The 26,603-nt window shown below is 43.8% G+C and overlaps 1 protein-coding gene across 2 annotated transcripts in view; it reads left to right on the forward strand.

The window, feature by feature from the left end:
* The window catches only part of NIT1 (nitrilase 1), a 58,255-nt gene extending 33,567 nt beyond the window's left edge, over positions 1–24,688 (forward strand). For both annotated transcript variants that reach the window (XM_085639912.1, XM_085639913.1), the window contains 5 exons: positions 13,925–14,028; positions 17,450–17,583; positions 18,363–18,488; positions 18,634–18,874; positions 24,530–24,688. In XM_085639912.1, coding sequence (XP_085496038.1) covers positions 13,925–14,028; positions 17,450–17,583; positions 18,363–18,488; positions 18,634–18,874; positions 24,530–24,567 — 643 coding nt within the window. In that variant the 3' untranslated portion in view covers positions 24,568–24,688. The remainder of the gene's footprint in view (positions 1–13,924; positions 14,029–17,449; positions 17,584–18,362; positions 18,489–18,633; positions 18,875–24,529) is intronic.
* Positions 24,689–26,603: the final 1,915 nt, after the last annotated feature.

The following is a 26,603-nucleotide window of genomic DNA, read 5'->3' on the forward strand; positions in this document are numbered from 1 at the left end:
CGGCAATAACAGCATGATTGCTATAATCTAATGGACAATCGACTTAAAGATCTATATTTACATTGGTTGTGCTATTCGCATTCTCTCTCAGTTCTATGTTATTACCTTATTGATCAATAGCTTGCGGTACTAGTGCATTCAATGCCAATGTCCTGTTAGCAACTACATACTTAATGTTTTTTTAAATGTTCATACAACTACAGTGTCCACACTACCCCTGCCCTAAAACTACAGTGACTAAAGTAAAATGAATAACTTTAATTTATTTATATTTAGATAGCCAAATCCAAACTAGAATCGTAGTCTGTGCCTCTTTGTCAAAATTAATGTAACCATTAACCATAACAAAAAGCATTTGCAATGCAATAGGTCTTGCATTATTAAAGTTTGAGCTATTGGCATTGCTAAATAATGCATCACCAATAGCTTAAACTTTAAAAATGCGAAACCTATTGCATTGCAAATGCTTGTTTGACAAGTAATCTGGTCCGTGGAGAAAGGTACATATCCATTTGGTGTCTTTAGGGGCGCAGGGATTCCAACAGTACTCTTCTCTTGTGGAGATTTTGGGCTGAGGGATTTCCAGACATAACTCAAAAGGAAAGAGGACACCTCTCGATGAATCAGCTGAACCATCTGGCAGCTGTCATCAGGGTATATTTAGGCATTTCTATGCTGAAGGCAATTGTGCTGGGCTAGATTATATGTTGCCCTGTTAGAGATGTGGAGCCATAAGAACGGGACACATTCTTCCTTTCCTGGCATCCGTTTGTAGCTGGATTGAAGTGCAACCCAGGTTTCTGTGGAAAATTCCAAAAACCTGCATCATCCGTTGGATCATGAGTTATGACAAGCAGGTGCTGAAACATATTTAGGATATGCCAGGTGTGAGAAGTTGGCCTGCTATATGCTGCTCACTAATTCTAGTGATCACCTTGTACCATGCCAAACAACCCTTATGGTGGTGGTTGAAGTCAACCTTGATAGACCAGCTATCCTAGTGGTAGCGTGGACAGTGCAGTCTGCAGGCTAAACTCTTGAGGGCATGTGAAGCCAGCTGTTTTACCATATGTAACCCCCTTGAATACCAAATGAAAGGACACCACACAGATATATATTCAAAATATATATGTATTTATTTACTTAAAAGTATCCCCTATACTCTTTATGAGCACAGAAGCACATTAGTTTAAAACAAGGCAGTGTTTAAATATACAAAAGTTGCACAATTATGGATGGGCCAGGTGGCCAGCTAAACCATATACTAAAATAGTGGTATAAGAACCACGAATAGAAAGGAAGGAAGGCCTAGGGCCTTGGGAATCGCTGGGACGACAAGGAGCTAACTGTAGTTAGTGACCAGGAGGCCCACAGGATGCGTGTGCAGTGTGAAAAGTTACACGCGTGCGCCTATTGATTTCAATGGGTGCGTAAAAGTCACAAAGTTAAAGAAAAAGGAACCTTCCGGATAGACTAGAACCTAGCAACTTGAAACCTAGACACTAGAGATGTTTCTCTACTCAGGAGCACCGGAGTGCCAGCGTTACCTCACCCACAGGAAGCGGGTGCATAGGTGTCAAAGTATGTCGGGTTTCGCCGTGCAGGTCTATGGAGCCTGAAGATGAAGATGCTGCAGGCGGCCAGGCAGGAAGAGTTCGGGTGGATCCAAGGGTGGATATGAAGAGTAGACGACCTGTAAGCAGAGGGGACAGTGTTCAAAGTCACTAGCCAGTGACTGGCGTGGAACCAGGAAGGAACCAGGCGATGTCGGGTGCCAACAGGTAAAGAAAGGAAGCTTGTCTCCGCAGCCACGTGGACGTGAAGGGATCGACGATGACCAGGAGTCACTCACGAGCTGTCCCACGAAGGCTCTAGCTGATGGCGGTGTCGGCTTCTTGATCGGAGCAAACAGGCCTTGGCTAATGCAAGCCACGCAGGAATCGATGAAAGCTTGGTGCTCTAACCAGCAAGGTCAGAGGGGCTGCTCCTTTTCACAGGAGCAAGGGCCAGTCTGAAGCAACCAGACCAGCGGTGTTGTTCGTAGATTTCGTCGCCAAGATGGCCACTAGCCAACGGGCCAGTAACCGGGATGACGCGTCGAGCGGCAAAAAGCAAAAGGGCCCCACGCAGATCTCGTGGATGCTGGAGGGCTGATCTTTGGTGCAAATGCTGCTCGGTGTTGGGGCTTCTCAGGGCCCAAAGCACAGCGTTGAGGATGCCTCAGGTGCTGCGCAGTCAGCTTCTCGTGGACGTTTCAAGATGGCCGGTCCCACATCTCTCGGTGCCTCCACGGGTCTCTTCTTTGCAGGGACTGTGGATCTGGCTCAGAGATGTCTGGGAGTCTGGGTCTTGTCGGGCTCTGGGCTCGGTCTCCGGCGGGAGGCGGCGGCAAAGCAGTCGTTGAGCTGCTGGATGGTGCCTGTATTCACAGGGTGGTCACTCCTTGGCCACAAGGGAGATTCTCTTCAGTCTTCTGTGCAGCAGAACGTCGAAGTCCTGTAGTTCTTTTTCTTCAAGTCGAGTTTCAGGATGATCTGGGACACAGCTCCTACTCTTATTCCAAATCTAGCGGGCCGGATTACCTGCTAGGTCCCTCCTCTGGGTGGGACCAGGAAGGGGGTGGTTACACCCCCTTTCCTTTGTCCAGTTTCGCACCAGGACTGGGGCTGGAGAGCCCCAGCTCCGGTTTGAACTGGCATATGCACAGGGACACCTTGTCTGTCCCAGGCATGTCTCAATCTATTCAGCCCTCCCTAACCCACTACACAAAATCCTTCTTTCTTCTTGGAAGTTTGGGACCCACCCTCATTATTCTGTTGGGGGCCTGGCGAAGACTTCTGGTCTTTGGGTTTCTGTTCCCCACCCTTTTGGTCTGCCTTCTTCTGGTCACCACCCTGGTTCTGGTTCTTTTGCTTAACCCTGGTTCTAACCCATTTGTCTGCCTTCTTTCCCAATTCTTGGGGAGAGGTCAGATCTGAGTCAATCAGGTGTTGATGCAACTGCTGGTTCTGACAATTATTTAAGATTTGCTCTCTCATAATTAGATTATATAATCCTGTGTAATCTGCAACCTTACTTCCCAGCAACCAGCACTCCAGAGCCTTAGTGGCAGACTCAACAAATTCAGACCAGTCCCGAGTCTGTGTCTTCTGGGTGTCTCTGAACATTAACCTGTACTGTTCAGTGGTTAAGCCTAACCCATCAATCAGAACACTCTTCAGGACCAGGTAATTTCTAGCATCCTCATCACTAACTGTGAGGAGCTTGTCTCTGCCTCTACATTCAAAGGAGAGCCACAAGATTGCTGCCCACTGCTCCTTAGGGACCTGCTGTACTCTGCAGGCCCTCTCAAGGGCAGTTATCCACTTGTGGATGTCATCCCCAGTTTTGTAGGGGGGCACAATCTTACTCAAGTTTCTCTGATCATAGGACCTGTCTCTATCCTTAGGGATATTGCTGCCACCAGTGGAATCTAATCCACTCTCTCTAGACTGTCTTGCTCTAGCAAGTTTCTCCTTAGCTAAGGCAACTTCTAGTTCTTGCCTTTGAATCCTAAGTTCAGCCTCTCTCATCTTGGCTTCATGCTCTCTTCTCTGAGGGGAAGTCATCCTCCTCTGAGCAGGGGCATGTGGGCCTTTAGAGCCAGTGGAATGGTCAGACCCACTCGAACTGGATCCTCTATCCCTCTGTCTCTGGTTAAGCCTGCTTGGGGGTCTGTAGGGAGGTATCCCATTTCCAGACCCATGTAAGCTTAAGTTAGCCTGGCTAAGTCTCCTGACTGGCACCTGGCTATGTCTATCATCTGAATCTGCCTCCTCCTCATCTGCATCATCTCCCTCTGGAGTGATAGGGCATTAGTATTATCATCTTCAGATGGGTGACCTCCATTTCCAGACCCTGTAGGGACTGAGTCAGGGGGACTTTGAGTATCAGAGTAATCTAATAGCTCTAGGAGTTGGGCTATAGTAGGGTTTTGACCCTGCTTAAGACCTCTGGTGTTACACAGCTGTCTTAACTCCTGATAGTTTAACATAGAATATTTGGATGGTGCCTTTTGAGGGTCACTCTCAACAACTGGGAGCCCAGTGGCTCCTGCTGCTCCAGCCATTCTCTTAGTGAGGTGGATGTGTTGTAATCTACCTACACTGGTGTTTTCCTACTGTACCTTTTCTAGTTAGTTGTAGTCAGGGCGTGCTACTCCCTTTGCTCTACAACAACTAAGTTCAGTAGAACTTATGTATACTAGTCTTGTTTTTATATGTACCTAAAGGTACCTGTGTGATCTTTCAAATGATATTTTCAAAGATTACAACTGGTAAAACACAGCAAGCTCAAATCCCAACCGCTGCTCACCAATGTGAGAAGTTGGCCTGGTATATGCTGCTCACTAATTCTAGTGATCACCTTGTACCATGCCAAACAACCCTTATGGTGGTGGTTGAAGTCAACCTTGATAGACCAGCTATCCTAGTGGTAGCGTGGACAGTGCAGTCTGCAGGCTAAACTCTTGAGGGCATGTGAAGCCAGCTGTTTTACCATATGTAACCCCCTTGAATACCAAATGAAAGGACACCACACAGATATATATTCAAAATATATATGTATTTATTTACTTAAAAGTATCCCCTATACTCTTTATGAGCACAGAAGCACATTCATTAAAACAAGGCAGTGTTTAAATATACAAAAGTTGCACAATTATGGATGGGCCAGGTGGTCAGCTAAACCATATACTAAAATAGTGGTATAAGAACCACGAATAGAAAGGAAGGAAGGCCTAGGGCCTTGGGAATCGCTGGGACGACAAGGAGCTAACTGTAGTTAGTGACCAGGAGGCCCACAGGATGCGTGTGCAGTGTGAATAGTTACACGCGTGCACCTATTGATTTCAATGGGTGCGTAAAAGTCACAAAGTTAAAGAAAAAGGAACCTTCCGGATGGACTAGAACCTAGCAACTTGAAACCTAGACACTAGAGATGTTTTTCTACACAGGAGCACCGGAGTGCCAGCGTTACCTCACCCACAGGAAGCGGGTGCATAGGTGTCAAAGTACGTCGGGTTTCGTCGTGCAGGTCTATGGAGCCTGAAGATGAAGATGCTGCAGGTGGCCAGGCAGGAAGAGTTCGGGTGGATCCAAGGGTGGATCTGAAGAGTAGACGACCTGTAAGCAGAGGGGACAGTGTTCAAAGTCACTAGCCAGTGACCGTCGTGGAACCAGGAAGGAACCAGGCGATGTCAGGTGCCAACAGGTGAAGAAAGGAAGCTTGTCTCCGCAGCCACGTGGACGTGAAGGGATCGACGACGACCAGAAGTCACTCACGAGCTGTCCCACGAAGGCTCTAGCTGATGGCGGTGTCGGCTTCTTGATTGGAGCAAACAGGCCTTGGCTAATGCAAGCCACGCAGGAATCGATGAAAGCTTGGTGCTCTAACCAGCAAGGTCAGAGGGGCTGCTCCTTTTCACAGGAGCAAGGGCCAGTCTGGAGCAACCAGACCAGCGGTGTTGTTCGTAGATTTCGTCGCCAAGATGGCCACTAGCCAACGGGCCAGTAACCGGGATGACGCGTCGAGTGGCAAAAAGCAAAAGGACCCCACGCAGATCTCGTGGATGCTGGAGGGCTGATCTTTGGTGCAAATGCTGCTCGGTGTTGGGGCTTCTCAGGGCCCAAAGCACAGCGTTGAGGATGCCTCAGGTGCTGCGCAGTCAGCTTCTCGTGGACGTTTCAAGATGGCCGGTCCCACGTCTCACGGTGCCTCCACGGGTCTCTTCTTTGCAGGGACTGTGGATCTGGCTCAGAGATGTCTGGGAGTCTGGGTCTTGTCGGGCTCTGGGCTCGGTCTCCGGTGGGAGGTGGCGGCAAAGCAGTCGTTGAGTTGCTGGATGGTGCCTGTATTCACAGGGTGGTCACCCCTTGGCCACAAGGGAGATTCTCTTCAGTCTTCTGTGCAGCAGAACGTCGAAGTCCAGTAGTTCTTCTTCTTCAAGTAGAGTTTCAGGATGATCTGAAGTCTTGGGAAACAGCTCCTACTCTTATTCCAAATCTAGGGGCCGGATTACCTGCTAGGTCCCTCCTCTGGGTGGGACCAGGAAGGGGGGTGGTTACACCCCCTTTCCTTTGTCCAGTTTCGCGCCAGGACTGGGGCTGGAGAGCCCCAGCTCCGGTTTGAACTGGCATATGCACAGGGATGTCTCAATCTATTCAGCCCTCCCTAACCCACTACACAAAATCCTGTCTGGGTTGGTGCAAACACCTCCCCTGACAGGAAACCCTTTGTCCACACCTCCCAAGCTGGAAGGACTCCCAGCAGCAGGAGGGCAGACTTGTGTCTGTGGTGGCAGCATCCATTTTGTGATGCTGAGGCTCTGTCTAACTTTACCCGGGTTTCAGGTTGGGTACATGTCGTGTCCCTCTAGAAGGGTGGAATGCTACCCCCGTCGCCAGAACTGGTGAGGGGGTAGTATTCCAAATCGTATGACACCTTACTCGACATGTTTGGATAAAGCCAAACCAAAGTTAGCATTTGACCGCGAGGTACATAATGCACTTAAGAGTATATAGTATGGCAATATCATGAAACAGCTAAAGGACGTTGTTCCGAAAGCTGCAGACAGGCTCAGCTCATGCCAGAGCACCATCTCACATGAAACCAAGCACTCTGCCTCCAGGATTGTTAAGGCCTGCCATAGGAGTGGCTGATAGGCTACCATGTGTCCATATATGTTAGATATAGATATACTATATCTAAGAAAGAGGTGATTGCACCAACTTACCCCAGCTGAGTGATCAGCCAGTTGTGTCAAATAGTGAGGCCAGGCCAGGGGTGGCATAATACATGCTGCAGCCCCTGGTAGGCCTTGGATACACCTATGCCCTGGGTACCTGGGGTACACTGTTACAGGGGCCAATAAGGTGAACCAGTTCCAATTGGTAATGCACCTAGTGTGCATTGGCATTAGTTTAGGTAGAGAGCAGCAGGGCTGTGGGTCTGATTAGTAGGCCCACAGCCACACTAAGTCATAAAACCAGTGAAGCAAAAGCAAAAATTTGGGGTGACCATAGGATAGCAGACCCTACTCTCCTACACAACCCCCCCCCAACGCAGGGACATTAGACTAACCTTGACCAGTTGTGTCTTCATGTTCTAAGTGGAAGTACCGGGAGAGACCATCTGCATTACCATGGTCAGTCCCTGGGCGGTGCTCCACTGTAAAGTCCATCCCCTGTAGGGAAATGGACCACCTGAGTAGTTTGGGGTTTTCACCCTTCATCTGATTTAGCCATAAGAGGGGCTTATGGTCGGTCTGAATCTTGAAGTGAGTTCCAAATAAGTATGGTCTCAACTTCTTCAGGGCCCACACCACAGCAAAGGCCTCCCTCTCAATAGCTGACCAACGTTTCTCTCTAGGGGTCAGCCTTCTGCTAATAAAAGCAATGGGCTGGTCTTGACCATCTACATTAAGTTGTGAAAGCACAGCTCCCATCCCCAACTCAGAAGCATCTGTTTGGACAATAAACTCTTTGGAGTAGTCAGGACTCTTCAGGATAGGTGCAGAGCACATGGCCTTCTTCAGGTCATCAAATGCCTTTTGACAGTTTACTGTCCACTGAACCTTTTTGGGCACCTTCTTGGATGTCAGATCATTAAGAGGAGTCACTATGGACCCATAGTTCTTAACAAACTTCCTGTAGTACCCAGTCAGGCCCAAGAAAGCTCTGACCTGAGTCTGGGTAGTTGGAGGGGACCAGTCCTTGATGGTCTGGATCTTACTCTCCAGTGGTTGAACCTGGCCTCCACCTACAAGGTGGCCCAAGTATACAACTTTACTCTGCCCTATCTGGCACTTAGTAGCCTTGATAGTGAGGCCTGCCTTTTGCAGGGCCTCTAGTACTTTTGTCAGGTGGATCAGGTGATCCTCCCAGGTGGAGCTAAAGACAGCAATATCATCTAGATATGCTGCACAGAAGTCATCCAACCCAGTAAGGACTTGGTTCACCAACCTTTGAAAAGTGGCAGGTGCATTCTTCAGACCAAAGGGCATCACCACAAATTGGTAATGACAATGGCAATTTTTAAAAGAAAGAAAGAAAATCGAACATCCCAGCAGCTCCGTGATAGATGAAGGGGGAGGGAATGCGACGTTGAGGGGCAAAATATATCACAGGCACTGAAAATACTGAACGTAGATTGTGGCTGCTGCGGAGAGCACACAACAGAGGAAAACACCAAACGCACGTACGACATTGTGAAATTGTCAAATTATACTGTATTTCTGTAGGCATCAGTGTTCAGGGTACCTTCTGTTTCAATTAGTTTTTATTACCATCTGTGTACGTGAGCGTTTCGCTTGTTTGTCTAAAATGAATCGGGAGCGCACCCGAAATGACTGGGCAGTGCAGCAGTGAACGGTTCTTCTTGTGCTGTCAAGGAAGCCGCTCCTGGCTCTTACTCCAGTTACTATGTTGTAATATTAATGATTTTGGTATGATAATTAGTTGGGGGTATGTGGGAAGCAAATCGTGGATCGAGCGACTAAACATATTGTTAGGATGTGGGGGTTTATTTTCAGAGCGAGAGATTTAGGCATGCGGTGTACCGTGTACTCAGGGAGCATGCAGAAGGTGAAGGAGAGGGTCCTTGAAAAAATATAAAGGAGGGTTTAAGTCACGCAGGGTGTACGTACATCGCGGACTGTGATCTGTGGATGTATAAACAGAGTCCGATGTTTCCACCGTCCAGGTCGCGCGAAAGTCAACAGAAAAAAAGCAAGCAGGAAGTGGGATAAGGGAGGGGGTGGCAAATGGTGAGGGAAGGGGTGGCAAATGGGGAGCACTTTCGCGGCCGTTTTGATGTTCTCAGTGGCCGCGCGGCTCGCTGAGAACATCAAAACGGCCGCGAAAGTGATCAGGCAGGCTGACAAATGGCACGCGCGCCCGGCGCACATGCACTGTATTTGGAGGCCTGAAAAGCACTAGTTTGCACATCCAAATCCCCGGTCACTAAAGCTCTCGCCAGGGCTGCGCTAAAGCGCTGGCTCAGGCGAGACCTAAAAACTGTATGGTGCCCCTAACTATTAATTCATTTAAATGAAAACCCATTAAATATTCACCTCTAGCCAAAATTGTATCGTACCCCTAACCTCGTCCCACATTCTTTTAATTCTAACCCTACCATTTAATTAATTTACAAAATAGAAAATAATGAACCCAATAAAAAAATAGATGACATAAAAAAGTAACCATTACTCTTATTGTTGATGTCCATTGATTTAATGTTAAATTAACCATCACCAAAGATTTATTATATATATTTCATCTATATTAAATAAAATAAGTAATCTTAATGTAAACATGTCAATCCTAAACCTTGATTTGAAATGTTAAAATTAATAGAAACATTTAGTTAATTAATTAATCTGAATCCCGTACTTAATTTTGTTTGTGCCAGTAAATAAAATTAAGTTGTATATTTATTTTATTTTAAATGATTTTCCTTAACACTTATTTCCAATACGCTTAATTAGTATGCCTTACCCTAATGCACAATTAATGCACATTAAGCTAGATATTATTATTTACCCCACCTCTTGACTAATTGAAAATAAATTTGTACATTAATCCTCTCATATTTTAAATTAAAAGAAATTAAATGTAACCTATAATCCTTAATTAAATTGAATTACCTCACAATCTAAATAAATGTATTATATTTGCCTACATGATGTAGCAGCATTCCCTGTAGTAGTAACATTTATGTAGTGACATGCCACTGTAGTTTAGGTGACCACACTTAGGTGTCCATTACGATGGCGGGCGGACACCGTAATGGTAAACTGGACCGACCGCCAGAGGTGCGGCGGTCCCGCTGTGCCCATTAGGTTGCGACCGCCACCCTGGCGGTCGCATCCCGCATATTTAACATTGTGGGGGGCAGTGCTTTGTGCAGCACCCGCCACAATGTCAAATATGCATGTTGTGCATTGGCATGCACAACGTGACAGGCACCGCGCGGTGCCTGCCACCTTGTGCATGCCAATGTGGGGAGGTACAATACGCACCCCCCTAACACCACGGGTGCCCGCAACGGGCCCCCAATGCCAAAAACTGCATGCCTTTCCATGGCGGCATCACCGCCATGGAAAGGCCAAAATCCGCAAACATCATAATATGGCGGGCAGTGCCTGCTAGGCACAGCCACCATGTTATGGCCCAGGACCGCACGGCAGGCAATCTTAACGATTGCCTGCCTGCAGTAAAGCGGCGGATGGCCTTTCCGTCCACCGCTGTGCCCACTGCCATTGTAATAGAGCGGGGGTAAATAGCGTGTGGGTGGGGAAAGATGTCGGGCGGATTGCCACCGCCGGTCTGGCAGTGGCGATCCACACGACATCATAATGGCCCCCTTAGTTTCAGCAGTTTACAAATGAGAAGTGTTCAACTCACAAGTAGTATTTGGGACATGGGATTGTGAATCAGGAGTTCCAATGGGAAGAACAGCATTTGGAGTTATTATTAGTCATTAGAAAAAGTTGTACTATGCTGATGCGGAGACCGAGAGAGGGAGGAATGCTCAGTTGTAAATGGCTGCTGCCATGCTTCCAAGAGCAGATGCCATGCTACCTCTGCTCCAACCACTCAGGCTCCTGGGATAAATTTGGAAAGGTCTAATGGTTATAGGGTCTGCAGAACTTGATCCATCTGTACTTGACAGCCAGGATGAATTAACATTCAATCTCCCTGCGGGACATCAGGAGATATAGCATAGGAGCTACATTTTCCATGTACAAGGCTTAATAGTCCAATGTTAGCAGAATTGAACCTCCATTTACTTAGACAAAATTCCAAGGATCAAATTGTCTAAGAAAAACTATTAACCAAGAAGGACATTGTTATTGCAAATTACTGGAGAGGAGATCATCTCATTCTCTAGACCTAGAGTGTGTTGCACACCTGTTTACACCCGTTAAAGATGGCACTGTATCCATCTTGTTGAATCTCTGCCTTCGGACTACTAAGTGCCTTCCTCCTAGGAATTTGGCACCAGCACTCATCACCTGTTCTAACCATGTCTGGAATGTAGGAGGAGTGTTAAGATTCATTGAGGTGCGGCAAACTCAGAGGTGGTTCTATCCCCCACGATGACACGTCGGTGTCAGGAACTCCGGATAGTGTTGACCACGATCTGTGCTTATCGATCAAATCAATCATGTCATTTCCTACTGTTCCTTTTACATCTGGGTCATCCGTCCTCTGCAAACGGAGACTCATAAAATGATGGTGCAGTCCTTGATTTTATCCCGAATTGACCACTGTAATTCTCTACACCTATGCTCTTGATCCAAAATCTTAAACCTATCCAGAACACTCGAGCATAACTCCATTCGAGTATTTGTGCATGTTTCTCTGTTTCCTTTCATCTGATTGGCCTCAAGTCTCTATGCAAATTTCAATTCAAGGCCTAGTGTACTTTTCACTGAGTCCTTTCTGACAAGGCTCAGTCATTAGGAAACCCTTGCTCTGGTGTTCTTATGCCAGATCCCGGTGATTGGGACACTCTAAGAAACTGAATAGAAAACAATCTCTAAGGACCACATTGGCAGATTTGTTGTCCTTTCCTTGGCCCAGTCACTGGTACAGTCTTCCTTTTAGCCACTTGCTCTTAAGCAGATTTATTTGACCTAATTCCTTATTAGTACATCTGGTGTGCAGAAGTTTTAAGACCAGTAGGGTGGCCAGCTGCTTTACCAATCATTTTTTCATTTGTTCTAGTATTGCAGTCCCTCGACAGTTTTACCATGAAGACCAAAGCGATCGGAATCTATTTAGATGTGTTTTAGTTAAACAAGAGCACACTTCAAAAACAATTCTTAATTAAAAAGAATAAAAAGAACAACATACATATGGTGCAGCAGTTGGATAATGGATGTTTATTTTGACCAGACTCATTCTGTCGACCCCTGGAGGATTAAAGAGAGTGTGAGGTCACAGGGATCCAAACATGTGACCATGCGGTCATACCCAGATCACTGTAGTGGACGCATCAGTCCAGTGAACACTTACAGGGCAACCCTTGACATAATGACCACTATCTACCCTTCTTTCACCAATTTCCCTTCCAAAAGATGTATTCCACCATAAATTGGAACCTTCGTCTCCGTAGTTTATTTGTAACTATTTAATACATAGTTTCTTTTGTAGTCGAAATGCTTTTAAACAGTATTTTGATTGTTTTCTTTTTTCTTAATGAACAAAAACTTGAATGTCTCACTGCTTAAGAAAAAAACCTCTGAAAAGAGTATTTTTTTCACTACATTGAGAAACACAAACTTTGCAGGTATCCAAAGCCTTCATGAACAGGGAAAAAGATTGATAGACCCCTCTAACCAATGCCATTAGAATGGTGAAGGAGAGTGGTATCTACCGGTGAAGCATTTAGGCTGCCTTTTTGGTTAACCTCTTCAGTGCCCCGCCCTTTTCACGCCCTGTGCCGGGCGTTTCATTAGCGGGCGGGGTTCATGACGAGACTATCTCGTCATGGGCACTGAAGGGGTTAAAGAAAAAAGCCCAAAGTCAAGAGTAGTGTCTTGTGTTTTTTTACTTCCAAGATGAATACTGAGCACCCTCTCCCCTAACGAGGACAATAAAGGAAGAAATGCAAGTATTACATTAACTTTAACAAATAGTAGGTAGGATTAGCATCAAGAGTTGCAAAAGTTTAACTTCGTTGCGTATAAATAAGGCTCCCAGTTTTCCATTTGTACTGATTTCTACAGATAAATCCAGACAGAAAACAATATGTTTCCTGTCTGTGTTTATTTGTAAAAGCAGAAAATACAGAAAATTGTGCTTTCTGTGGGTGACTCACCATGCTGTCTTTCATGATTTCCAGAACAACAGTTGAGCAGATAGACCACATGGGAAGTTAAAAAACAGATTCACATTTACCTAAATACCTGCATATTGTAATATATTTTTGCATTATAATGGTTATATTTACCAGTGGGTGTAATGTTTCACTATATTTAGCTGCTAAATTTGCTAAAACACGACAGCCAGCAAAGTATAGTTGCAAGTTATTCAGTAAAAAAAATGTGGAAATTATACCATTTTATGAATCATTTATTCTAAAAACACAAAATAAATATAGATAAATACCAACAAGATGGCCCAAAAATAAATATGGATAAATGCAGACGGAAATGTTAATATAGCATACCAAGCATGCCAATGGTAGCATCATGACATAATGAGTTCTTGTAACTAGGCCTTCATTCTAGTGACAGGTTGCAGGGATCCTGTTGGAACTAATGCACCTCTTGAGCACCAGTAAGTGCACCATGATCCATATGGTTGTTCCCAAGCGTCATCATAGCTTTGCGTGTAATAAAGCTGCCATTGGCTTTCTTTATTCTAAACTAACTCAATTTGCGAAGGCCATTTAACATTACACAAGTTAATTGCCCTTCATTTTGAAGTTGCCTGGTCATAGTGGAGTGAGTGGGTAAACTATTTCAACCATCATTGAGTCTGGCGTAGCGAAGGGCCAGAGAAAAACTTTGCAAAATTGTTTCCTCCTTTGTTGTGAAATCAAACATACAGAAACTAGAAATAATCTGGACCCTGGCATTTCTCCAGTATAGACCCCAGAAGCATCTGAATAGGAAATGCTTGATTGATATCTGTCAAAGTTTTTTTATGTGCCTTAAAGATCTTTGCCTACCTTGCATATAGGTCATGCTTTACTAGTACTATTCCTCTGTGCTACAAGGTTCATATGATTTTGAGCTGTAGAACAGCCTGAACAGACCCTCCAAATCAGATGGATTTTTGTGCACAACTGTCATGTTTAGCCAGTAATAAAAAGTATGTTGTGAGTGGTGTAGCCCGGCTTTATATTCTAAGTCATGTCTCCGGATGTTTTTCAGGGAGTCTGGAATGTGGTTGTCCTTGGGAGGTTTTCATGAAAAAACGAGTGACTGGGAGAAAGATCAGAGAATACACAACTCTCACGTCATTATGGACAACAAAGGTCAGTCTTCTACCCAAAATTAAAATTCTGCCATGCAACTTCAAATTCTGACAGCACATAAGGCCTGAATCTGCTTTTTGCAAATGTTCAGTCTTGTCTGCCTGAGAGTTTCTAACATCATGCACCATAATTATTCACAAGGTGTCGACCTCCATGACGTTGAAGTTTGTCATGAGCCATAAGAAAAAAGCTTATTTCAGCCTCATATACGAAGCGTATTGTGGTGTATGTGTGGAATAGCACTCATTACATCGCATAGAAATACCACGCATGCCTTTACAACGCGGGTATAACTACGCGATGTCAATTACGAGTACCATTACAACGCAAAATTTTACCACGACTATACCTTTACCACGCTTTTGTTTGCTGTAACACATTTCAACACCAAGGCATGCGTGGTAAAGGTATACTCATGGTAAACGTTTGCAAGGTAAGTGACTCCAACCTACCCTATCCTAATCCCTAATGTAGTTCCACTGCACAAGCCTCCCCCGACCCCCAGTCCTCTCCCTACAATACCATTACACTACCCTGCACAACCCCCCGACACTACACTAATTCCCAGACCCTTCTCCGACCCCAGTCCTCTTCCTACAATAACACTACAATACCCTGCTCAACCCTGCGACACTACAGTAATTCCTAAAACACGACCCTACACTACACAAACACCACAACACTACCCTAAACCCTACAACTCTACCCCCTGCACGACCCTCCCTCTACCCCCAGTCTGGTCCCTACACTTTAACACTACCCTGCAATATCCCTTACACTACTCTAAACCCTAAAACACTACCCTACACTACAAAAATACAACACTACACTAAACCCTAAAACTCTACCCTCTGCACGACCCTTCCCCTACCCCCAGTGCGGTCCCTACACTCTAACACTACCCTGCACGACCTCCAACACTACCCTGAACCCTAAAACACTACCCTACACTATACAAACACCATAACACTACCCTAAATCACTACCCCCAGTCCGGCCCCTACACTCTAGCACTACCCTGCACGACCCCCTTGACACTACCCTAAACCCAAAAACACTTTCCTACACTACACAAACACCGCAACTCTACCCTAAATCCTAAAACACTACCCCAGCACGACCCTCCCCCTACACACAACCCTACACTACACAAACATTACTACACTACTTCGACACTACCCTAAACCATTAAAAGGTAACCCCAGCGCCAAGCACAATCCCCCTTACCTCTCTCTCCTCGTGGTTCCTCTCTCCTGGTTCCAGCGTCGAAAGAGGGGCGGTGCATGTTGTTGTGAGGAAACGGAACAGCCCAGTTTTCTCACAACGATTTGAATAACCATTACATCGCATGCGTTTTAAAAGCGCATGCGATATAATGGTTTGCTTTGTAATGGTAGTCGTTGTTACATCGCATGCGTTGTTACGCATGCGATGTAACAACTTGCGTGGTAACAGCCTCGTTGCAATGGCTGTTTACCGTATGTGTGCCCTTTCCTGCTCTTTTGAATGTATAATATGAAATATTCCTTTGGTGGCCCAGTAGCTGTGCTTTTTAACCACAACTGTCCAACTTGTAATAGACAGAGATCTGTGGGAGAGTAAATCACTCATAGAAAAATGCAGCAATTCACTTTGGCTTTCATTTGGTGGCCAATAGCTACTACTTCGCATCGGCCAAGTCCTCTCTGTGGCAGCACACCATCCTGCTTATCTTTTGAAGTACTGTCCTTTTCATACCCTCTTCAGCACTTTCCAATTTTACTGAGGGGGCTGGGGACAGCATACCAACACCTGAACCTGTCCTGTGCTCATGTGAATAGTTCTATATTGGTTTCATAATTTTTAGCATAACTGTAAAGAAAAGTACCTGCATTTTGTATGGATACCCAACGAGCTGTTTGTATGCTTAAAGATCGCAATCTTACCTTTTTTCAAGAGCTTAAAACCTCTTTGCAAAACTGACAGGGCCAAAATTGGGGTCACTGAGCGTTCTTTTCTCAGTACTGTTTGTATGCCCTGTCGCTTCAGCATTTGTATACTTCCGCCATGCTCATACAATGAAGACCTAAGAAAAAATATACATTGGCTTTACTACAGTATGGTTTTCTATTGAATGTGTTTGGAATTGAGTGTCAAACCAGTTTAAATGTAGCAGGAAAAATCACAGTTTGAAAGCGTATTAAGATAGCAACTTGGACATGCTTTCCTGGAGTATGGTAAAATAGTGCGTATAGCCTTCTTGAGTGTGGGAAATAACCGAGTGATGGCTGTTCTGGATATGGTAAATAACAATGGATGAGACTGTCTGGAGTTCAGGAAATAATAATGGGTATGATCATCTTGGGAAGTAACAATATGTTGGACTGGTGGCGTACACCTTCTTGAAGTCACTGAAAAGCCTCTGGAAGAAAATAAACAGAGTGTGAGAGCGATCGAAGCTCATTTGCATTCCATTGCATTGGGGGACCCCCAGCATTATTTGTACTCTCCAGACATAGGAGCAAAACAGCCACTAGCAAGAATGGACTGGAGAATGTCAATAGAGCAAACAATTTACGGTAACTGGGTTGGCTTGAGTCCAATCGGCATGGTGTTTTTAATGGTGCTAGTCAGTCCCTCCTTCGCAACTCTGTGAATATTTCCTGTGCAGTTAGGCTATCCTTGTTAGGCGGGCACTGAGAGTGCCTGTTAGGGGTGATCAACACTTGGACGGTGACCTGGGAACTCCAGAGTTGACCCGTGGTGCTTGGTGAATCCCAGCGAGACACAGTGTTGAGGTTGGCAACAAAACAGGCAAAGGTTGCATATTTGGCAAAGACGCTTCTGTTTTCCCCTGTTTCAGATGGCAGGCGGATGGACATACAGGAGCTCCGGAAGTGGTTTGTTAAACCTGGGTCCAAAGTTTCCAAACTAGTGCATTCTACCTGTGCCTTTCGAGAATAACTGAAGGGAAAACTTTCCATGTTCATACCAGTGCAATAGATGCAGAATGATTGGAGAGTATTTTGTACTCTTATGTACAGGCCCCTTCCCAGCGTACTCTCCCCTTTCACTTTATGTTGAATGAAAGGCCCAATGTTCTTTAATGTGTCAGCAGCTTTATGTCTATGCTGCATAGTCACTTAAGGTTTCTGACCTGGTTTCCTTGTGATACAAGTGTTTCATCTATCAAGCTGAATTAAAGAGGGCAAGATTTCTGTAGCCCTGACAATTTCTGTACCCACCGAAATGCATTGTCCCATCTCTGAAGAGTGGTCGATCTTACCTCTAACTTGATCATAACTGGTTTTATGCACTACACGCTCATGCATTGGATTTGGTTTTTGCAGAGCTTGTAGGCTTCCTTGATTTTTTTGCTAACAATCAATACTCTTATGCTTCCTCTGCTAACTACTGTATATTTGTTGTGGGGTTTCTCCAGGATCTATTGTGTCTGTATACCACAAGGCACACCTCTTTGATGTTCAGATAGCTGGAAGGGTTTCTCTGAGAGAGAGCAAATTCACCATCCCTGGCTCTGAAATTCTACCGCCTGTGAGCTCACCCGTTGGGAAGGTAGGTATTGTCAGTGGGCAAATGGCCACTCTAGGATCTGGAAACATTTTTGCAGACTAATGCTACAAATTGTTTGGGTTGTTACTCTTAGGAAAAGTAGACTTGGGTCTTCTGTCAGCAGTATGAAAATATGAACAGATACTCTCATGCCTTTACAATTATATCTTCCATTCTTTACTTCGCCTCAAATATTTATGTGTGACTTAGGATCCCAACTTTTTATTATAGCTCAAATGTATTGATGAACACATTAAGTACTGGGTGATACATTTGGAAAAGGCCATGCATTCTTTTTAAATGGGTTGATGCTCAGCAAATTATTAATCGTAACATGAGGCAAATTCTAAATGCATACATTGAAGCTCGTTGACCTGTATATGTTTCTCAGTAGTGTATGTTTTCACGCTCCGTGTAGGCTCTCTATGAACACTGTCTCGTGCAGAATTACCGCATAAAGATTTACAATCTGCATTACCATAATTAGAGCTTTTACTTTTATTTTGAATGCCATTTTTGAGTGGTGTTGAGGTGACTTAATCACTGCAACCCTAATGAGCAAGCGAGTGACCTCTGAGGCAATGTTTGTAACTTAATAATAAAGAAATAATTGCATCTTGCAAACAAAGTTTATAAAAAATAATTATCTAATGTTAACTTAAGCCAAGCACTGGGATTAAAAAAAATGCATAGGAATCAAAATATATCCCATACAATTAAACAAGTTGATTAACATTATTCCTATACATTATTCATGTACACATGCATATTTCTCCCACCAGGTTGGCCTAGCAGTTTGTTATGATCTACGTTTCCCAGAAATGTCCTTAACTCTGGCCCAGGAAGGAGCAGAGCTTCTGACATTCCCATCAGCCTTTACGCTAACTACTGGGCCGGCGCATTGGGAGGTAAGCATGGCCGGGTGCACATTCCCCTTACTATGGATAATGTCAGTAGGCAAAAGAGTTGAGAACTTCGCTCAGTGCTTTCGTTCATGGTTCTCACATCATTCATAAAGAATTGCAAAACCAATATCTCCATCTTTTTGTTTAGGTACTTTTGCGTGCTCGCGCCATAGAGACTCAGTGTTATGTGGTGGCTGCCGCGCAGACCGGCTCACACAACGAGCGCCGTGCCTCGTATGGCCATGCCATGGTAGTGGATCCATGGGGCAGTATCATCGCTCAGTGCCAAGAAGGAACCGGCCTTTGCTGTGCAGAGATAAATCTTGACTACCTCCACCGCATCCGCCAGGAAATGCCTGTATGCAGCCACCGGAGACCTGACTTGTATGGTAAAGTCACCAAAGTATAGACGATTCCAAAGCCTTAGCAATCTCCCTGTGCGTCCTGCTGTCCTTGTACTACAGAAATCAACCAATCTGACCAGTAGCCCTATCTTGCAATTTTAGAGTCCTTGATTTCAGCAAATTGTATGAACAGAAGAAAACTATTGCAACCAGAGAATTGGTTCTGCCGGCACGATAAGTCCTTTTCACACAGCAAAACCTGTTGGTAAACGATTGATTTGTTTAGCACTCCTCACTGTCCCCTTTAAATCCAATGACAAAACATTCCAGCTGTCGTTTTCGCACAAAGACTGAGGCACTCTAAACTCCAATGCTAAGCTTGTCATGTACCCTTTTGCGGAAAAGTGCCAGTATCGTTGGTCCGCGGATAATGTGGTGCTGTGTGTACTTGAAATTAAATAAGCAACTGACCTAATGATCTGACCATCATATTGTTCTCCACTTTGTACTGGTGGCCACTGGGAGTATTTGTACATCATTTTAAATGGAAGTGTATACTTTACGAGCGATTTCAGCTTTCTCTCCGCTATGAGGTACCATGAGCTCAGCCGGGGTAAGCACAGGCAGCAGCAGTGTCGTCTTTCTTCAGACAGGTACAGCGCAGGCAGCATCAGTACAAGCACCCCTAGCCGCTTAATACGTTTGGCACAGGCAACAGCGGCAGTGCAAGCTTTGCAACATCCGTGGCAGGCGGAGAAAGATCCATCACTAGCAACAGCGGTACAAGATTTCCTCAAAAGCAAAGCACAGCCTGCAGCTTTCAAAGACTGGCTAGAAAACACACAACAGTTACTGTATGGGCAGCATCAAGGCATATTTAATTACACTTAAGCATCTTATTGTTGTCAGATCAGATGACCACATAGTGTTAAGCAACACACATGATCTGGAAAAGAGCAAAAGTAATAGTGGTGTGTGGTGGGGTACATACAGTGGCAGGAAAGGGAGATTGTGTTAATATCAGTGCTATAGTCTGCCCTTGGTGACAACAAGGTGCTGAAACGAAAACAATCATCAACATGATTCTTGATAGGGTGACCAGGCATCCCAGATCTGCAGGGACAGTCCTGGTTTCAAACCAGCTGTCCAGGCAGATATCAGCAAATTGACACCAGATTTTCACAATTGCAGATAGTCAGAGGCAAGCTTTTTATGTAATCCAAAGCAGGACTAGTTAGCAGCTCTTATCAGAAAGCAATTTTTTAACAGGTAAGATACTGGGCTTGAAAAGTGCATTTTATTACCTTAGTACCTCGTTAGCAGTGTTTCTGTTAACAAGCGCTGTCTTTCTGTGCCCCATGGATGATGTGAAATTGTAGTCCTCCTTTTATTTTGGAGAATGTCCCCGTTAGTTGTTTTAAAATCTGGTCACCTCATTTCTTGACATAGGAGGTTTAAGTATGCAACTTTAGAAACAAGCATTTGCAGTGCAATAGTTCTCGCATTTACGAGAGTTTGAGCTATTGACATTGTAAATGCCAACAGCTTAACCCCTTGTGTGCCCATGACGAGCTGGACTCGTCATGGGCCGCGGTTGCACTGTGCCCATGACGAGTCCAGCTCGTCATAAACCCCGCCCACTAATGTAACGGCCGGCACAGGGCGGGGAAAGGGCGTGGCACACAAGGGGTTAAACTCTCACAAATGCGAGACCTATGGCATTGCAAATACTTTTTTGTTGTTAAATCCCCCATGACGCCCATTCGCGCACATGAAGGCAGCGCCCATTTCTTTAAAAAAGCTGTATCTAACAAAAGGTGTGTGACTACTAATAAAGTGAAACCGCGGCATGGGAGCTCCCCCCCCCCCCCAAAAAAGCATCTTTTCTTCAAACAAATGCTTTTTTTTGTAAAAACCGCCATGCCGCGGTTTTACTTTAATAGCGGCCGCGCACCTTTCCTTAGACCCAGCTCTTCTAAAGAAAGGGGTGCGTCCTTCGTGCACGTGAAAGTGTGGCATGGATTATTGGGATATATTAGGACACAAATCATATGGTAATTTTCCAAAATCTGAGAATCACTTCCAAGTAAATATAATTGCAATTCAAACACTTAGTGCAGTCCATATTAAAGATAAGGAAAGTCGACATTTCAACCCCTGCAGTTTAATTTACCAGGCCATCACCAGGACAATTGTCAAATGACACTTGGGTAAAAGTAACCTTAACGAACAAAAAAGGAAAACACTAGTCACCAATATCGTACACAAAAGAATTAGGGCTTGGTGAAGCATCGCAGAATCAACACAAAAGGGGCTTGCCTAAGTAGTTTTACTATTAAACAATATATATGTATAAATATATATGTGTGTATTATATATGTGTGTGTGTGTGCATATATATATATTCACATTCATACAAAAATACACTTGCATAATTACCGTCCCGAGACACTTACAAAACCTATAAAAGAATTGAAGATATGCATAGGAGAAGGTAATAAAAAAAAAAACAGACCACAGATTTAACTGAACAAAAATAATAATCAAGCAATATCTATACAAAAGCCTGAGAGGTGATGGGATAGACGGTTTCCATTCTAGAAAACCAATGAAGCAGGAATGTCTGTCTTAGTAAATACGCATAAAAATGGTTATCAGGTCGCAAATAAAGATGCCATAAACAAGCAGGGACAGATAATACTATTACAATAAAAAAAAGTAACTGTAATGTCAGTAACAGCTTCCAGGACATACAACTGGGGGGCACAGTGTGTGTCTACAACCACCAGCTTCCAGGACATACAACTGGGGGGCACAGTGTGTGTCTACAACCACCATGAGGTCTGACAAGAGACATACTCGTTTTAGCTAGGGTTACCTTCTTTCCAGCTTCCCCCATGCACTTGAGTCGAAGGGCACACAGTACCCTTAGGCAGGGCGAGGAGGCAACTCCAGAATTTGGGCATACCCGAAGGAACCAGCCAAGGAAACTATCCATCACAAGGACTCCAACCTGGTCTTTCAAAACAATGGACAAGGGCAGGAAGAACCCATACCTAATATGGCTGCATCCACTTACAAACAGTGTAATTCGCAAGGCATACAAAGTTCGAGGTATTCCATTGGTTATGAGGGAACCTTTGTACAGAGAATTGTAAAGGTTATGAGAGGAGGATATTATTGAATAAACGTAGGTGTCGGAATGGTTGACCCCTGTGGTTCAAACAAACAAAAAAACGCCGAGATTTGCTTATGTGTTGCTTTGCGTGATTTGAACTCCGCAATCTGGGTGGATAGACATCCTCCCCCTAACATTGGGGCAATGCTGACGAAAAATCAGAGCAGCGAGTATTTTCTCCACTTTGGACTTGTCATCAGCATACCATCAAATCTCTCTTCTCTCAGATTCCATGATGTTGCCTTCTATCATCATGCTTGACAGAGAATACAGGTACAAGTGTGTGCCATTTGAGTTGGCTTTGGCAGTATTCAAAGAGCCATTTACCAACTAGTTAAGAATATGCACAATGTTAAATGCTTCCAGGACGCATATTGGGATTTGAAGAGACCATTAAGACACATAATAGGGTCTTAGAAGTACTTCAGGACAGTGAATTCACCATTAAGAGGGAAAAATGCAGAACTGATGTTGAAGGAGTTCAGTACCTTGGTCAGTGATTAGATGAAAATGAAATCTGTCCAAACGTAAAACTAGTCCAACTATTATTGAAAAAGCTCCTTTACCACAGAGCAACAAACAATTATAAACATTCCTAGGGCTTGCGGCATATTATTATTTCTTTAGTCCCATGTTTCAAGACTAGACTAAGTAAATATGTAAACATATGCTGAAAACTGATATTTAATTGGAGTGAAGAGTGTGAGAAGGAGTTTTGTGACTTGAAAAAGTTCATAGCCACAGCACTACAAACGTTCAACACACAGGATAAAACTTTCATTAGTACTGATGCTAGTAACATTGGGTTAGGTGCTGTTCTATTACAACTCCAGCACTATAAAGAAGTTACCATTGTGCATACATCGAGGCCATTAATGGAAGCAGAGAAGAACTACTTCACGATTGATAGCGTGTTGGTGGGGAGTAAACTACTTAGAAAGGTTTACGTGGGAGTCCAAATTTGTTGTACGCATAGATCATCGTCCTCTTGTAGATATTTTTACCACTAAGGCGGTAGGCCATGCCTCTGTGAGAATTTCGAAGAGACTTTTGAGATTAATGGAAAATATTTAGAGTGGGATACCTTCCTGGAAAAAAACATATTTTAGCAGATTCTGTCACCTCTGCCTGTGGAAGATATTTAGGTTGCTGAATAGATTGAGTAAGGAGTAACGATTTCTAGTGTGCATGAAATAACAGAAGGCCATATTTTGCATGATGAGTGGATTCCCTGAAAGAAAATGTTCTGTTGGATAGTTTAAGAAGGGTCATGTGTTGGAACTGGCAGATTCATTATGCAAAGCAGATAAAGAATTGCCATACTCGGGAGAGATTGCATTGAGAAATGATTTACTGGTAGTTCCTGAGATGTTGCGAGACCGAATTTTAAGATTGTCCTGGAAGGTTAAATAGGGATGAGTGCCACCAAATGTCGTATTAGAACAGAGTTACTGGTGGCCAAGAGTGGTCTGTGATGTGGAATGAAACAGAAGGTATTGTATACCATGTGCATGAAACGATAAGTGACCGAAAACAGTGCTACATCCACCAAATGAGTCTGACAAGCTGAATTCACCATGGAAGAAAATTCCCCCAGATATTTATGGTTCTTACAGTGTTATGGATCTTAGCCCCATATATGCGATTGTGGTTGTAGAGTATTATTCACAATGACCAGAAATGAAATGTATTAATCGGGTTACTACAGGGGAGGTTATCAAGTTCCTGGAAGATTTATGAAATAGAGAAGGAATGCCTGAGGTTATTGTAAAAGACAATGGAAAAGTCTGTTTTCCATACTATAAAATATTTCTTGGCAGTAAAGGGAACTGAATATGTTCAGTTGTCTATATATGATCGCCAAGGAAATGGTTTGGTTGAGTGGTGGATAGAACTAGAGGGTGTGCAGATAACTTGTGGATTTCCGTGGGAAAATGCTCTGAGCATGTTGGTGTGGTCATATGAGACAACTCCCAACAGTGTCAAAGGGTAACCTGTGTTGAGATTGAGGTGTAGCAACCAAGGGCATTGTTGTCTAATAATGTGGAGAAGAAAAATGTGTGTGGAAATGAAAAGGAATTGGCCAGGTTTGTTACTATAGAGTTGCAGGAAGGAGTTTGGGTGAGAAAAGGACATTGGACAAGCAAAGTGTTGACCCCATATTTCCAGCCCCTCCAGATAAGGAGAGTTAATCCTTATTCTGTTCTGTTGAGTAAAGAGAATGCAAGAAAGTGTTGAAGCTACTGGAGTGCCTGATACAGGGAGTGAAGTAACAGATTGGTAAAAGTGGTGGCACTAAATCACCGTTCTTGAATAGGACACACAAAGCGTCCTAGTAGTTTGAGGATTTTGAAGCATGTTCTTCAATGTATGAAAATTGTGAATTTTAATATGACTTTAATGTAATGTTATGATTTTCGTTTATACAGATATGTTCATTTTTCCATTTGTTTGTTAATAGTATTTTGTAACATGGTTCGTTATGATGGCATTATATATGTGTTTCTTTGTTATAATTTAAGGGAGGAAGAGTGGTGGCATCCTGCACTCCTTGCTGTGAAGAACACCGAGTGAGCATTTTGTTATAATGATGGACAAGGCTCAGTGTGTTACGAATGGGAGCAGTTGGCAGGCGAGCTCCCTCTTGTTAGGTTTGATCTGAATAAAGTATTTCAGCTGCCTTTTGGAAGTCCTATTTTTCTGTTCACAGACCATTCGCATTCCTTCTTTCCTAACTATTCAAATGCTAAGGCACAAAGTGGTGTCTTTTTTTGCCACATTCACGACAAGGATGATGGTATTGTGGAGTCTTACAAAGACAAGTAAGCCTGGCTGTGTAAGTGGATTCCAACACAAGATTACAATGACATAGAAAGCTATTTCTATTGGGCAGTAGGTCATAAATGTTCCTTTGTTTGTCACAGGAGCTTAGCAGAATATAAAGAAGGGCAACAGCAGAGAATATGTCATTGAACCTGTCATCTCGGAAGAGCACGTCACCCCTATGTTAATAGCAAAAAAAGGGGGTGGGTTACATCCCTGTGCAGACTTGTGATTACTTAACAAAAACATGGAAATTGACCATCCTCACCATCCAAAGATACAAGAGTTACGTGAACAAGGAATGTGACATATTTTTAGACCGTCAAACTGAAAGCAGCATAGATTGTAACGATTTACTGTCATTCTACTTTAACCTTTTAGATATACATTACACCATTGCATTCACTTTTCAAAGCTTCCCAGATAGGAGTTTCATGAATTCCCAAAGGACTTGCTTTTCAGGAGGATATCAGGATTTAAGCTAAAGAAGACCATACTGTGGCATTATGTGATATTGTGGAAGATGTATGACTATCAAGAAAGAATATGAATATTCGACTATTCAGGTCATCGTGTGAGATTGAGAAATATTGAGAAGAAAGAAATGTTTTGAAACCCTTTACTGATGCACTGCAGCCCACAGTTCTATTTTGTGTACGCGTATGTGATTATTATGAGATTTGCTGCTGTCACAAAACCTAAGCCAAAACCTATGCGCCACGGTGTGGTATTTGTATGGGATGGAATCCTGCAGAAAGGTTTTTGGTGGTGGTAACTGAGCATCCATGCACCTGTTCAATGTGTTGGGAGAGTGCACATCAGCTCAGGTGGATTGGATGCTATTTTTTTGCCATCCTGTGGAGATAAGAGAACACTGAGGCATTCTCTTTACATCATTTCAAAGTATCTGAATGTCATAATGTCTATTAAACATGAAGCTGTTGCTGTGTTTTTGGTAGTTGAACTTTGGATGTTATTTCCTTTGGGCTATTTCGGTACCTCCAAGTTCTTGGAGAATGGGGTTGATGTGTAAAGGTAAGCGCCTCAGTAAAAATGCACACAAGCTGGGCAATGATATTGGGGGATGCAATAATTTACCTCCCTCCATAGAAGTCAGGTCAGCCATATGGGGAAGGAGTTTTGCGATTCCTGCGCAGAACATATTACTGGAACCCTAGGGAGGCCGGTACAGACCAAATAGTTTTAGTTTACTTAGTTTGTTCAGAGTAAAAACTTATTAAACCAATCCAACATCATCAATATGAGCCTCCATTATGCATGTTCCATTACAGACCCTAATCAAAGGCAAAACATTTTTCCCGGAAATTTTACGCTAAGGATAAATAATAGAAATCACATGCTTGTTTCAATCACATCATCCGTGCCGAAACCAACCCATAATCGAGGTATAGCATAATTCTATTTCTTATCACGTCACCGACTGGCAAAACTACTCAATCTAATCAAATGATCTAGTGTGCCGTGGGTACATACAGAGTCCCAACCCTTGACTCTTTTATTGGCAATTCAAGTATTTGCTCTAGATTTCAATGGTATGAGTTCCAAGTTAGCGCTCTCAATCCATTCATTATTACTGAACTTGACTCTTAAGCCATTCTTTGCATGTTGTTTGTCAAGGGAAAGCCACATATCACGTAGACCTAAATCATAATTCATGTATTTTATATGTTAGAACATGTAAGTGGTAAAATGCCATCACTGTAAAGAAGGACTTGTGAGAAAGTGCCATCTTTCTTGCATGGTATGCCCCCA

This window comes from Triturus cristatus, chromosome 12, assembly GCF_964204655.1.
Source record: "Triturus cristatus chromosome 12, aTriCri1.1, whole genome shotgun sequence".
Taxonomy (NCBI): Eukaryota; Metazoa; Chordata; class Amphibia; order Caudata; family Salamandridae; genus Triturus; species Triturus cristatus.